Source organism: Chaetura pelagica, unplaced genomic scaffold (assembly GCF_000747805.2).
Source record: "Chaetura pelagica isolate M959 unplaced genomic scaffold, ChaPel_1.0 scaffold92, whole genome shotgun sequence".
NCBI lineage: Eukaryota > Metazoa > Chordata > Aves > Apodiformes > Apodidae > Chaetura > Chaetura pelagica.
The window spans coordinates 622,143-637,174 of NW_009952404.1; the positions used below are offsets into that span (position 1 = coordinate 622,143).

The 15,032-nt window shown below is 40.0% G+C and overlaps 2 protein-coding genes across 2 annotated transcripts in view; both read right to left on the reverse strand.

Moving 5' to 3' along the window:
* SLC13A4 (solute carrier family 13 (sodium/sulfate symporter), member 4) overlaps positions 1–2,241 on the reverse strand; it is a 26,825-nt gene extending 24,584 nt beyond the window's left edge. Inside the window, exon 1 of the mRNA XM_010008197.1 lies at positions 2,143–2,241. Coding sequence (XP_010006499.1) covers positions 2,143–2,241 — 99 coding nt within the window. The remainder of the gene's footprint in view (positions 1–2,142) is intronic.
* Positions 2,242–6,902: 4,661 nt separating this feature from the next.
* Positions 6,903–15,032, reverse strand: part of FAM180A (family with sequence similarity 180, member A) — a 24,330-nt gene continuing 16,200 nt past the window's right edge. Inside the window, exons 2-3 of the mRNA XM_010008198.1 lie at positions 8,314–8,414; positions 6,903–7,317 (exon numbers count right to left, since the gene is read on the reverse strand). Coding sequence (XP_010006500.1) covers positions 6,916–7,317; positions 8,314–8,414 — 503 coding nt within the window. The 3' untranslated portion in view covers positions 6,903–6,915. The remainder of the gene's footprint in view (positions 7,318–8,313; positions 8,415–15,032) is intronic.

The following is a 15,032-nucleotide window of genomic DNA, read 5'->3' on the forward strand; positions in this document are numbered from 1 at the left end:
CTGCTGAACAAATCATAGTTCCTTCAGAAGGGAAGATGAATTAAAATTAATTTTCTCAGGTTTATGTTTTTTTAACTAACCGTTTCTTGTCACAAAACAATAGAAAAGAAGCTGTAGAAATTGTTCTCATAAGCTGTATGTGCAAACAGTTCTGAGTCCTTGCGCTCCCTTTGATCTCTTTTGCCACTACACATGTAGTGCTCCTTTGACATTTCCAGAGCTGTGTTGATACCATCAAAGAAGCTGCAAACTGATTCTCTGCAGAAATGCAAATATAAACCACCTGGTAATTCTGATTTCTGTAAGAAAGCAAGCAAGCTAATAAAATTGTCTGATAAATGAGATTACAAGAAAATCAGCAGGTGGCAAATTTAATCTTAAGGTTTAACAAGTAATCATAGTCAATGGATTGTAATAAATTAAATACCACACTAAACCACTTGAATGGTGTATTGTCCACTAAGTTTATTTGGTGTAGATATTTTCTTAATAGCATTATAAATATTTGTCCAACCCTGGGTCAGATTCATGGCTCTACTTTAACATCTGAGGTATACATAAAGTGGATGTAAAACATAACCTGATGACTTTTCATATCTGTTTGCAGTAAAGCAACACCATGAGGTGTAGAGTAATAGCACAGAGGAGTTTGTACAGTAAAATAGTAATTCTTGTAGTAATACTGTCAGTGAAGTTCTGTTTCAGTACCCGTATAATGCTATTACAATTCCCTTGCCTCTGCATCTCTTAGTGAGGAAACATAAATGACAAATTTTAGTGCAGTGAATCTCATGTTTCCTAGGAGTGATTCTCAAGAGGCACAGAGCATGTTGCAGTTACAGAGCCATATGGGCATGTCAGGGAGTACCTGTTCTTATGTCGCCCTTCCAGTGACATTGGGGGAGATTAAACCCTTTTTTTAAAACAAGCCTCTGTGCAATGATAAGCCCTGCTGTTCCCTGAAGAAAAGCACAAGTGTCTGTCATTCATTCCTTCTCTCAAGAGAGAAGAGATAGAAAACTATTATAAGAGGACAGCTGAGGTATACATTTAAGTTCAGAGCAGGAAAACTGATTCAAAGTGCCACATACAGTTCAGTGGTGTAGGAGCATTTGCTTTCTATGAATCCTGATTTTATTTTCAAACAAAATACTACACTTTGTTGCTTTTCTTTGAAAACTGTTATACAATTTCGAATCCTTTGCATTTCTGTTTGATACAGTAGTAGTATTCATAAAACCTTCAGTACTAGAAGGAAGAATTAATCTTTAGCAGGATAGAGCTAGGGATGGAAATTGTTACACGATTTGTGCAGATTTATGTCTAGAACTATGGAAGAGCCAGCTGCATTGCAGTGTGGACAAGCTAAATACCACAATTTCTATGAGGTAGGCAAACTGTTATTTTATGACTTAAAACTGCAGAGACATGCCTAGAGAAGAGTTAACCACATGGCCAAGGGCACTCAATAGCTCCAAAACAATGTCAGGAATGCAGCTGCATTCACTATCATTCCCTATTCATGTTAAGCACAGACTGTTGTTTTCTTTGTATTGTTGTGTATGGCTCTGAGCCACAATTTATTTGCCACTGCCAGAGCTGCAGTTTCAGTAGAGGTTCTTACACCTGCTTTAGAGAAGCTAATGCCATGGTCCTACATGGTCCTACTTGTCTGTCACTGACTCTTAACTCCTGTGTCACTTAAATTGCTGTCCTATAAACCCACACTAAATTGGAAGTCTCACCATGCATACTTTTTATTAAAAACTAAATACACTAAAAGTATTCCTTCTAAAGACTTCTCCTTAAAGAAAATATGGATATGTTCTTGGATATGTTGGTTCTGTTCCCCCTTCCACACATACATCATTGTACAAAAAGAAGAAATATAATACTGCTTTGTACTGCTTTACTAGTTTAATGTGGTTCTTCAGCTCTGTGGCATGAATCAAAGCATTTTGGGTTCTTACACTGATGACTTCTCAGTGACCTTCCCAGTCCTTCAAATTTGAGTCCTTGATTTTTCTAAGAGCTATGCTTTTTTAGGTATTTGCCTTTCTTTGTGCACACCACAGACTTATCCAGCATGGCTAGCTACTGCACTCACAGGCTTTGTTAGAAAGAAAATGAAAGTGTACTTACACTGCTGGGGTATAAGAGTGGCAGAGGAAGCAGAAGAAGTGGAATGAGAAGAACAAGCAAAATATTTCTGGATCGGAGAATCTCCTTCATCACAGCCATAATCTTACTTTCTGGTGACTTTCTTCTCCTTAGGTTTCTTCTCTTGTTCCTCCAACTTCCACTTCAACTTCCACTCCACGTTTTCCTTCACCTGTGCCTGGATTTCTGTGAAAAGTCTCTCACTGCTTCATTTCCTATCTCCACCCGGTCACCTAAAATAGCTTTCTTAATTTATTTAGTCTTCAATCCGTTGTTTTGAAAAGATTTTTCAATTAAAAAGACATTCAGTTGCAGGGCCCACCAGCATCTCCAAATTATTGTCACACCAAAATTTGCAGAGGTTTGCAAGTTGGAGCATAGAGCTCTTTTGAAAATTTTTCCTTTTAATTCTGAATCAGAGGTGTATCTGTGTTACATCCTTCTCCTCATGTTTTTGAAAGTTTCTTTCTTCCATTTTCTAGCACTGTAATTCTTGTTTTCATAAAACAGGTGAGATGTTTTGGGCTGCTTCTTTTCTTCTTTTTTGATGATCTGAATGTCTCAGATACAAGTTTATTTTCTGCTGAAGAATTATTAAAACTAGCTATTTATTGTTCAGTGCATCAGAGCAAACTTGAGGTATTCTTTCTTTAAAAAAAAATAAAAATTAAACCATCTGTAGCTCCTCCAAATTTTGTCTCTTTGCTATGGTTTTGGTTTCTACTTTGTATCTACCTTTACCCTGCTTTTGCCCTGAGCTTGGAATTCACAGGGCAGCAATTCCAACACAGATTATACTTGGTCTCAAGACAAAAAAACTTCTTAAAAAGCTTCATGCAACTCAAATTCACCAATGAGGACTGTAGAATGTAATAGTTGCTCCACCCATTATTCAAAACCCAGTCAGAACATTTGAGAAAACATTTGAGCTTCCTCTTTCTAACATGCACACAGACAGAAAGACCTTTTTTAAGTTGCTCAACAGTTTGTTACTGTTTCAAGATCACCGTACTGATCATAAATAAATAATCATTGTTTTCTAAACAGTATCTTTTGTCTTCCATGTTTCTTCGAGCCTGATCCATGAATGTCACCTATTCATAAGGCATGGGCTGATCTCTGTACTGTTCCGTGTGCCCTCACTGACTATAGTATTCAGATTCAGGCTCAGAATTTTTAGGCTTTATACTCTAGTCGTCTACAATTTCTACGTCTACTTTCTACAACTCTGCCATTATCAATGCTTTTTGTGGGGCAGAAAGTACTGGAGATTTAGAAGAGAATCCATTGCCTGGTTGCGTCCACGACCTGTAGTCAGACATCCATTTGCCCTGTATTTCCCAGGAAGCCACACACCTAGGATTTTCTATGCTCCCAAACCTTTCTTGCCTCTTGCCTCCCACACTCCATCAGTCAGACACACACCGAACTCCCCACACTGAGCTGGGATGCCTCTGTGACACTGAGCTCTGGAGAACTGGCAAAGGCAGACCTGCAGAGGAGTTTGATGTGCAGGGTGAATTCTTCCTGAAATTAGCAACTGTATCTAAGACTGAGTAACTTTTCTATACCTTGAAACTTCCATCAAGCAAGAAAACTTTGAGACCCTTCAGGAAAATTTAACAATTCATTCTGGAAGCAAAAACATAGTTAATGTGGGGAGTTTGGGTTGGCCAATACAGATGGGGAAATTATATCTGTTCTTTCAGTTGTTTCAGGGAAATTAAAACAAAGCCTAAAATAAGAAAAAAAAATAATCAAACAACAAAATCCAAACAAAACCAACAATAAATTAAAAAAATAATTAAGGGCTTTATAATAAATAAAAAAATAAATAAATAAATGTTTAATTTCACTTTTTTATGATCTGTAAGATCAAAGGGTGGATAAAAGATGTCAGTTAGAGGCAATGGCCCTTCACTCTGTAAGAGGACTGTCTATAAACATGACTCAGTCTCAAGAGACGGGATCTAAACTGAGCTAGGAAGCAGGCAGTCTATGCCTGCATCTTAAGCAATACTGATGGAGGGAGGTTGCCTGTAAGCCCAAAGGGTTGTCTCGAGGCAGAGTGCTCCTCCCCACTCAAACTCTGTAAAAAGGAGGCACTGCCCTTCCTATTTGTTACCACCTCCGCCACCCTCCAGAGGGAAGGGTTGTTCCCTCTTCACCCTTGTAATTTTGCTCCCAGGAAGAGTTTTACAGTCTGAGATAACCTATTGCTGAAGCTGCACATTGCTAAACAGTAAATCTGTTGCTGAAATCAATACAATGCAAACCCAATTATCTTTATGTAGAATATTTTTATTATTATATTGACAGTCTCTGTTAAATTAACCTGGGCAGTCCAAGCACATTCCCAAGGAATAGATCTTTTTCCTACACTACACACAATAATGGGAAGCGTGAAACAAACTCAGAAAAACTTTATATTGAGGAGATACAAGTTTCAGTTACCAATGTGTATGGTACAGTAAGGTATGTATGCCATAGGAAATAATTAGATGTTAAAAATCATCTGCAATTCTTTTCTATGGGATACTTACTGATGAGTAAACTCTGACTGCTTGACAGTCCTGTTGTGGGGAGGAACAGTGGCTGGGAGGTATTTCTCTGGATGATGTCTGCTAGCAATTAATACTTGCCCTGGTGCTTGCTCTTGTTATCATCACTAACTTGGAGTCACTGGCTGTAAGGGATTTATCCATTACCCTGGTTCCAGGTTCTTCCAGCAGCTGTTGCTTCAGGGAGCCAAGAAGCAGAGTGGGAGGGCAGGAGTGGGCTCCATGGTGTTTCCCCTCCATGTGTTTATAAAGTATGGTGCAGGAAGAAAACACAAACATCATCAATGTTTATGCTGAAGGCTTAAAGGGCATGTGGGCTGTGCTGCAAAGCTGCTTTGTGGGCTCTGTGCTGTGTGTGCAAGTAGAGGAGATGGAGATACTTGTGGCTTTGTGGTTGAGGTTTTCAGTTTCCTTTGCCACATGCCAGCCAGGCTTTGAAGATGGCCCACAAAGATTTTCATCTGTAAAAGGGCACCTACACATATGTGCATCTAAATGCAGACATGCACACTCATGCATAACCCTACAGAAACTTCTGGAAGGAACAGAACTGACTGTCTTTTACAAGCCCTTTGTCCAGGTGCTTATGTCTCTTGCTCTCCTGCCTCTAAGGCTGCTGTGGTTCCACGTTCCCAGGGGTGATTGCCAAACCCAGTGTGCTCTGACTGCTTGCACGATTTGCTGCTTGCTGCAACAAGGTTGTGCTGGATGGATTTTTTCAACTCCAGTCTTTGGAGTAACCCTGTTGAGGGACACAGAAGAGTTCATTGCTTTTGCTCAAGTGGTGCAAAGCAGTTAAACATGATCCCAGCTGGGGCTGGGATCCTCAGCTCTCTTTTACAGCCTCAGGGATTTGTGGTTTGGGTTTGTCTCTTTAAGATATTATGCAAATAGAGAGTGCTGATATGAGAAGATGAAATAAATGTTCAGGTGTTTTCCCATGCTCTGGGAGTAAAAACACCTCTAAAATCAATAGAGAAACAGATTTCATATAACATGTTTACAAAAATTAGGGGATTTGCTTTAGGAGAGTGTATTTTTCATTGCTAGTCATCTGACTGACAAAATATTTCTCCGTTTTCTGTTCATTATTAATTGCAGGTTTTAATAATCAGTTGCACTATTTCTACAGACAATTTTAGCTGTAAACAAGTATTGCTTTTCCTCAGTTCATAATTCCCACCACTGGACTGGTGAATGGTCTTTTCTGCTAAGTGGTCTGATGCAATTTTTCCCTGACTGAACAATTTAGGATTCCTCCACGTACTCAGCTCTTACATGCACACACACGCATTAACATACACACGCATGTATACACAAGTGAATATATAATTTACCATCAAAACTGAGACACTACTAAATTCAACACCAGATACATTTTAATGCACCTTCCTCCCTTTCATCAGGAGGATTCTGAAGCACAGGTTTAGATGACTGTGTTCAAGTGATAGAAACAGGAAAAAATGTGTCATAGTTTAATTAAACAGGGTCTTTGTCTTGCCTTTGATTCTGCTGAGGACAAATCCACATTCCTTTCAAAAAAACTAGGAGCAGAAGCAAATAATATGCAAATAATGAGAGTCATACAGACTATTTGGGAGGGAGCCTCTGGGAAGTGGGAAATATGTTCACAGGCATTGTTTGCTGCTGGTATTCACAATGCCAATTGTCTTCTGGAAATGTTATTGCAATTAAAAACTTGCTCAGACAAATGAAGTGAATCAGACAGTGCTTATTTACAAGAACATTTGGAATGAATAATATTTGGCATAATTTCTGAAGGCTGACAGTTATGAAACCTCTTCCTTCTACAGATGGCTTTTGCATCTTTTTATAGTATTCTTTTACTGGCCAGCCAAAATATGAACTTGTTTCCCTAACTAGGAAAGCAGCAGTCTCCAGCACATACACATAGGTATGTGAGCATAAGCATAATATACTTAAATATTGCCTATAGGAAACCCACAGGATGAAACAAAGGTATGTCTGTCTGGGAGGTACACCAGACTCCCTTCTTCACCTGTCACAGAAAGTGCCTCCAAGCCAGCACAAAAATTGAATTCCCAGGACTGAAAACATTTTTCCCCTTTCAATATGGAACTATAAAGTGGATTCCACAAGAGGGAGCTCAAAACCAAATAATCTTTCATGAAGCAGACTCTTAAACTCATGACAGAATAAAGTGGAGTATGTGCTACATGCGTCCCTTATCAACCAGAAGAGGTGGCTGTGTTGCCGTGTGCTCTGTCTCCCATTGTGATGGCTCTTCTTTGTATGGGAACATCAAGTCGTGCTTCAGGGCTTTGTAAAGACTGACAAAGGATTCAGCCCAAGCGTCTTTCTGGTGCCCCTGGGACTGAGCCGCCCTGTAGGCTGTGTAGACCATGGTCAGCACTGTCCTTTCAAAGTCTTCTTTCTTGAGAACCCTTGGGTAAGAAGACAGCCTGCTACTCAGCCTGCGGATCTCTGTGATGCTCTTGGGGATGATCTCGTTGCAGATGGTGTCAAATTCAGCAGCCTTCCTCAGTGAAGCAAGCTCCTCATCTTTGATGGAGATCCTCTGACTTTTGTCAATGTCAAGCTCAGCTAAAAGAAACTGGTACAAAATCAGAACACAGAAAGCTATTTATCTTCTTCAAGAGACTCTAGGCAGAGTAAATGTGAATTAACAACATGTTCTTAAGCCTTTACTTTAGGTCAAATGGACACAAAACTCTCATTTCACTGACTGACAGTAGGGAGGACCAGAAAGTCTCTTCGTGAATGTTTGACTAGTAAGTTAACTACCTGTGAAAATTAGAGATAGGCTATGGGGAAAGGAGAGAGGAAAAAGAAAAAGTAGATAGTTTTCTGTTGCCAACATGGGCATGGGTTTCTGCTGGTGTCATATGGGTACTAGAGAGGTGGAGGCAACAACACAGCTGGGAAAAGGGCATTTACCCTCCCAGTGGTGGCCTAGCTCTGTGCGCGAAAGCACAGCAGTGGCTTCTTAGCTCATCTCCCCTCTTTAGACATCCAATCCCAATTTCCCAAGGTGTGGGATATATAGATTTGACCCATGCACCTGCTTTTGGTGGACCAATTTCCCTTAGCTAACCACGTGGCAGTTTCAGACTGCATGACATCTGCAGTCTCCACTGCTGTTAATCCTGAATAATTTTGAATTGAAACAGTCATGCCCTTGGGATTACTCTGCAATGACTGATGCTCATGGCTTTAATGATTGGAACAAATAATTTCGGACTGAGTCTTAGGCCAAAGAGTTTAAACACATTATGTTGTTAATATGTTACTGTTTTGGAAGAAACTTGTTTTCAGTGGAAAGTCATTTGCTCTGGTTTTCACTTTTTTTGGTCAGTGAGCTACAACCCACATTTGAAGCAACTGTTGCCTGCTTAACTGTTGAAAGAGCCAAGTCTGTCATATTTATTTTCATTCCCTCCCTTCTGGTGAGCTATTATATAGCCAGTAAAGCATTAACTGTTAGGATGAGTAAAAGTGTCTTGAAGATAGATAATGGATAACCCCAGTATGGACAGTAACCCCAGTCTTGGTCAGGGCTTATGGTACCATCTCCTCCCAGATACTGAACCTCATAAAGCAGGACCACATCTTCCAGTGAGTTTTGTAGCACTGGGTTAAAGAAGGCAGCTGAGGACCTCTTGAATCGCTGAGCAGCTGGGAAAAGCATAGCTGGAAAATAATAATGGGAAAAGAGAGGTTCCATAGGGTGTCAAACACAGAAAAGAGGAAGCACTTTTCAATAGTAGATTCAACAAAAGAACTGCCTCTTGCAAAGACTTACTGTACAGTATGACTTCCCACAGTGAATAAAATTAGTGGTATGGACTGCTTTGATTAAAGTCTACTAGGGATGAAGGTTAGCTGTTTGTTCTGTATCTATACAGTGTCTAACACAGAGTAGTTAATAATCCAAGCCTAAGAGTCTGAGGTACAACCACAGTGTAAGGAGTAATAATGATAACTGCAACATCAACCTTGTCTGAAATACATGTTCTTCTCCTGGCTCTGCAACGGGCAAATACTGACCCTCAACATAGCCTTCTTTCTTCAGGCCATTTTCCTGCTAACACACTTCTAAGACCCTTCATTTCCCCTGGTTTTAGCTGTCTAAATGTTGAAGCCTCCTTAGTTGATAGAGACTCCAGAGAGTAGATCACCTCATCTGTTCTGGGCATATATGTCTGGAAGGAGTGACTCATCCTTTGGAGGTGCCTATGTCTATTAATTGAGCCCATTGCCAGCTTAGATGAGACAGATAAATGCAGTGAGGTGAATCCCAATTTATTATGACTTTAATACTTCACAGTGTTATAGCTAGAAACAACAAAGTCTTCTACAATCAGGTATTTATTCACCACTGTGAAGTGTCCTACAGGTATAGCTTCAGGGTTATGAGACAGAAAATGTATGTATTAGCCTCTGAACTCAGCACTCCAGTGAGGTAAAACATTTGTGAAATCAATGACTTGTACAGTCTGGAGTGTAGAAAACATCTAATACTACATTACCGACCATCTTATTAACTAGGTTATTAACCAGGTAACTAGTTACCACTAAAAGGTGTTTGTTCCTTTCAGAGTGAAGAGAAAAACCCTGTTTTGTTTAATGTTATGTGTAAATGATTTAGATGTTCATGTTTAGTTAACCATAGTTTGCATTTGTTGGATCATTTTTCTAATACTCATGAACACGAAGTGTGTTTTAAAACTGCTTATATGACTATCTGTGGATTTCCTCATAAACTTAATTTCTCAACTTTAACTGTTGTTACCAATAGATAAATTTGGAAACTCATTTTAAAAATGAAAATAAAACCCCACCCCACACCTTTTGAAAGGCATTGACTCTGTAGCCTAAATGCAGCTCTGTTTCCTGGGCTGCTGCCAGCTAATTGACTTTGTTGAATTTTGACTTGTTAATGATATTTAAGTTCAAGTAATGCAAGAAGAAAGAAACCAGCCCCTCAGAGATAGTGTTAATTAGGACCTTTAATGTCTGACATAAGGGAAGTTAATTGGGATAATAGAAGGTATGAAGTAATTGACCCAGCAAAGGGTATTTCAGCCTTGGAATAGCTAGGGAATATACTATAGGTAAAATAGTTTGTTGCAATAAACATACTGCAATGAGATATTGCTATCTGTAAATACATCCTGCATGGATAGATTTCAGGCGTTTTGGTAAGACACCTAAAGAGCTAGGCAATTTCTATTGGATCTGTGTGAATTTAGATTAAAAACTTGGTTAAATAACCAAATTGTATTTGTAGATTATGTAACTAAAAGCCTGAAGGGGAGAATGCACCTAGTAAAAAAACAGAGGTGTTGAAAAGGGTTTTGTCTCTGCAGTAGTCTTTCCCAGCATGATACCTTTACCACCAGAGAACCTTGTCTGGCCCAGCTAAGGTGGTGGTGAGTTTGGGGTAGGTCAGAAGCTGCCTGCAGGTTCTGCTCTGCAAGGTTGTTTGCCTGGCTGACCACTGGCAGCTAAGACTATATTCATCTTATGCTGCTTCTCCATCATTGATGTTTACCCATCTTGCTCTGAGTTTTGCTGAGACATACTGCTGAGTCTGTTCCATCTTTCATTCTTCAAGTGTGCATGTTCAAGAATGCAGATAAGTGCATGTGAAGCACTTGAAACTTCAAGTGCTAATTACTGAGTAATTATTACTCAGCTAATTGCTGAGTACCTCTATATATGCATATGGTTTGCACCTCAGATATCCCCTTAGCCATGGAAAAGGTGTCTTGCTTCAGTGCTGTCATCCTTATTGTCATCACATAAATTGCTTTTAGCATTCAGGCCAAGTACAGATTCCAACCATGACACTGAGCTAGGAGTCATCAGATTTAGACCACATACACTCCCCTAGAAAAGCCTCAGTAAAGGATTCACACAAAAAGTAATGTGTCCTGGTTTGAGCCAGGATGAAGCCAATTTTCCTTTTACTAATTTTTTTTTTTTTTTCCCCCCTTCAGTAAGCTTTCTTTTAACTAGTAGCAGAGTGTTCCAACTGAGACTGATAATGCTGGGATGTTTTTCTAACTGCTGGGTCCTTAAGGTCACACCATTACTCTGCTGGCTCAAACCAGGAAAGAGTTCCATGTTATCCATTTAATACTGACCCGCTTGCTGAATCACAGGTATCACCTCAGAAGACAGGTGGGTTATCCTACCCAGCTATTCCCAGGATTACAGGGATTAGGTTAGGATATGCAAAGGGACAAGAGCCTGAGCTGCTATATTGTGAGAAAGGACTTTGTATGTGTATCAGAAACATTTAATCCTTTGTAGGCACCAGGCTAGAACTGATTCCCTGATTTCATTACCGTGTTCTCAAAATATATAAAACTTTGATACAATTTTTCAAGACTCTACTCTGAAACTCTCTCAGAGCTCATTTGTGTTTGTCACAGTGATCTGATTTTCCTGATCCATGTCTTGTTTCAATCCTTCCCTTTCTCTCTGTTCCTGCACAGTAGTCAATTCCTTCCACCATCACTCACTCCACAGTTCTCCCCCTGAAATCTCAAGTTCCTCTGAAATAGTGTGAGCACTTACAGCAAGCATTCTCTGTGTTTCATTACACTGTCTTACCACATATGTAAGTTGAGTACAAAAGCTGGGATACAGTTTCGCAGCCAATTCCTGTATTTAGTGATTTCAAATTCCACTTTAAGTTTTCTGCTGACTTGACTTCTTCATGAATTTACTTCTATCTCTGACATGAGTTAGCTGGGTAGTATCAAAGAACAGCAAGAAGTATTGCTGTGACTTAGCAGTTTCCTGTAAAGCTATCAAGCAGTTATTTCATAGGAAGATGCAGAGCAATGTGAGTCATTTATACTGATGTTGCAGCCAAGTCATTCCAATGGCAGCAACTGTGAATGTCAGTGGAGCAGAGATCACTAATCATTATGGATAGAGAAAGCCCAATGCAGTGATCTCTGAAGTCAGTGAAGAGACTCCTATTGATTTATTGGTTTTACTTTTCTTACAAAAGTGTCAAGATGTGTCCAGTGGAGATGTGGGTTCTTCTATTCTAAAAGGCTGAACAGTCACATAACAAAAAAGCTTCTGATCCACAGAGATGAACTAGGAAAAACAAGGTTTCAATTATCCTTACTGAAACAATTTTTTATTATATCTATGCACTAACTGATGCATCCTCTTCCAAATCTATTCCTCAGAAGGGCTTTATGAGTGCTCCCTGATCTGACCTCCCTTGCTGCCCGCTGAGACCTCAGGGCTGGAGGTGGATGGAACAAGTGTGTCTGAGTGCAACCACCCGCTCCCAGCCCACCTGCTTGACCATGAACATCCCCATCCTGTGCCCTGGAGTGCACTACTGCTTGTGCCTGAAGACAGTGGACAGGTTAGTTCTAAGGGCTACAAGTGCCCATTAAAATCTGGTGCAGGACTCCCTGTTTTCTCTGTTTCTCACTGCAGGAGTCCATCTCTTCTATGGCTTAGTTGACTCAATCCCACTTGTCTTGAAGGACTCCCCAGGTTTTTTAAGAAAAACTGAAGCTGTATTTGCCAACTTGCTGGTCTGCTTCTAAATATTTAGCTCATGACAACTCAGAAATTTCTGTATAGTTTAAACCTAATATCACATCTCAGGCTGGTAATAATTTTATTTAAAAAATAGTTTCATCTTTTTTAAGAACTGTGCCAGAATTTTCTGAACCTTATCAACCACGTGATAAACATTTGTGATCCTTGCTCAGATTTTCCATGCAATTTCACTGCTGAGCATACAGATGTTAGGTTTTACTTTCCAGTCCACACTCCTGCTGATGATTTCCCAATTGCTACCTGTGATGTGTTTGCTGAATAAGTACAGAGCATAGCTGTAGAAACACTCAATTATTTTTTTGCATCATCAATGCCCCTTTATTCCTCTATGAAAAGGTATGAAGCCAAGAGTATGAATCAGACCCTGTAGGTACAGCTCCCTGGGGTTCCAGAACATGAACTCAACTTAACTGGGGTCATGATTCAAAATAATTTTTTTTGGTTGACTTCAGGAGCAGGGGAAAGGATTATCTCATTACTTCAGTGAGATCCCTTTCATGAAGGACAGGAGGAGAAGAGGAACAAGAACTTGTTGGCCAGAACTCCTGGTTCTCTGCAATCAAAGCAAAGGAGAGTCACCTGTTGACACAGGGGGAGGCAGTGGCTAGCTGCAGATGCCCTATAAGCCAAATTCAGACAGCAGGCTGCCAGCTGTGTCCTCCTGTCTTAGATTACTATGGCCTGACTCTAAAGAACCCCCTGAAAATCAAATATTACAACATTGGCTTCCTGGGATTCTGGAAATGCAGGGCAGGGAGCTGTTGCACAGGCAGCAGCAGTTCCTGTTCTGTGATGAACCTAAACAGGAAAAGTGCTCTCTGAAACTCTTTTATGTGTTCCAGTGTCAAGGTTTAATGCTGGGCCAGCAATCAGACAAATCCAGTTGAAACATGGGTGAATAGGGCTCTGCAAAACCATGTCCTCACAGACCACCACAACCATCTTTTTACTGCAAGCTCACAACCACCCTATAGTAATAAGAAACTGCTACAAGCTCAGCAGTACACACAGCCTGATTCCTCACTGCAGAAGTTTCCCTTTCCTGCTCTAAGCTTTTGAAGTCAGGAATCCTAGATCTAAACAGAAAGAGTTCATGCATCCCAAATTATAGTGACAGGAATTTCTCACTATTTGGCTTTATCTTATTGGTAAAACAGGGAGTAAAAATGTTTACTACAAAATAGCTGTTCAGTTCTGTAATTACATTTGCCCATGGAAACAAATATGCATACTGCCCCCTAAGTTAGAGGGAAATAAAATGTAAAACTTTATCGGTTACTGTTCATGAACACATGCTGAAGTACGTAAAACATTTTTCTATAAATTCATTGACTATTGTTATTTTAGTCTGTCCTGTAACAGACCCAGAGGAAAAGAGCATTTGAATTACACTCCAGTGGTGTGAGTTTTTCCCTGGCCTAAACATCACATAGCTAGAAAAGCAAATAAAAAAATAGCTGTAGCCATCCTTCACCTGTCAAAAAAGTAATATCTTGGGCCAGATACATAACCCTTTTAAGCTTGATGTTGGCTTACCTAGAGTTTATGCTGGTTTCACTAGTGAGCTTCACATTTTCCTTGTGTCATGATATTTTTCTCTAACCTGCCTGGAAATTGCACTAAAGGGGTCCCAGCATACTCAGAAGGTCCTGTTCAGAGAAGATATTTGTTGATAACCTGATTTTCTCTCTAGCAGTGACTTCTCTGAAAGATCAGATGATTCTTCAAGATTAATTCAAACATTTGCAAACTCAGCACTGTCCACAAGGTGATTGTATAGGCAGACACAGCAGCTATTAGAATACCATGCAAAAAAAATACCAGTGATCTAGGCTGGCTGAATCTATTTTGTTGTAGACACTGCTGGGCAGTTCTTAGAAGACATGTCACTGTTGCACTGGATCTTAGGAAAAAATGTTTGAAATGTTCACTGAGGGTTTTCTTTAGTAGTGTATGGGAAACATTGTTTTGAACTCAGCCTCTGCATTTCTCTTTGATCATGCACTGCAGAAGAGAAGAGGACACCACTGTTAATGTTCACATACCCTTGATAAAGGTTTTTTCTTTCATTTTTTTCTTTGATTGCTTTGCTTCTAAGGGATTATAATCAGACCAGAAGTGTATTTTATATGTAAAGTGTTTTCTTCGAGTCAAAGGACTCTTTGATGTGTCCTTATGCTGAGTTGCTCCATTGCTGGAGTAACAATCCACTACCCCCAATTTACTGCTTCAGGCTAACTGTGAAATACCTGTCTTCACCATCCCGTAGTCATTCAGAGTCACTAAATATCGTGCTGCTCTGAGCAGCTCCTTGCTTTATGCCTGCAGCAGATCTTAATACCAGAAACATTTCTTCCCCCAGGGTGAAATGGTGTTGACCTATAAGAGGTATATTGTGGACAGTGAAAGCAGTAATGTATATCACAAAAATTGCAGTGTTAGTAAGTGATGAAAAACTTTTATGCATAGTAATCCCATGCTTTACTTCTTATCCTGCACTTGCCTCATTCCTGGGAGGATGCTTGTTCACCATCTACAAGATGTTTGCACTGCTTTGGGCCTGCAATGGCTGCCCTGGCAGAACCTGAGCTTTGGCTGCCCAGCTGTGCAATCCAGCTGAGCTGTGCTCAGAACAGCTCCTCTATGCTTGCTGGCTTTTTGCTTACCTCTATCAAAACTGCTATATTGGAAATGATGGAAAAGTTT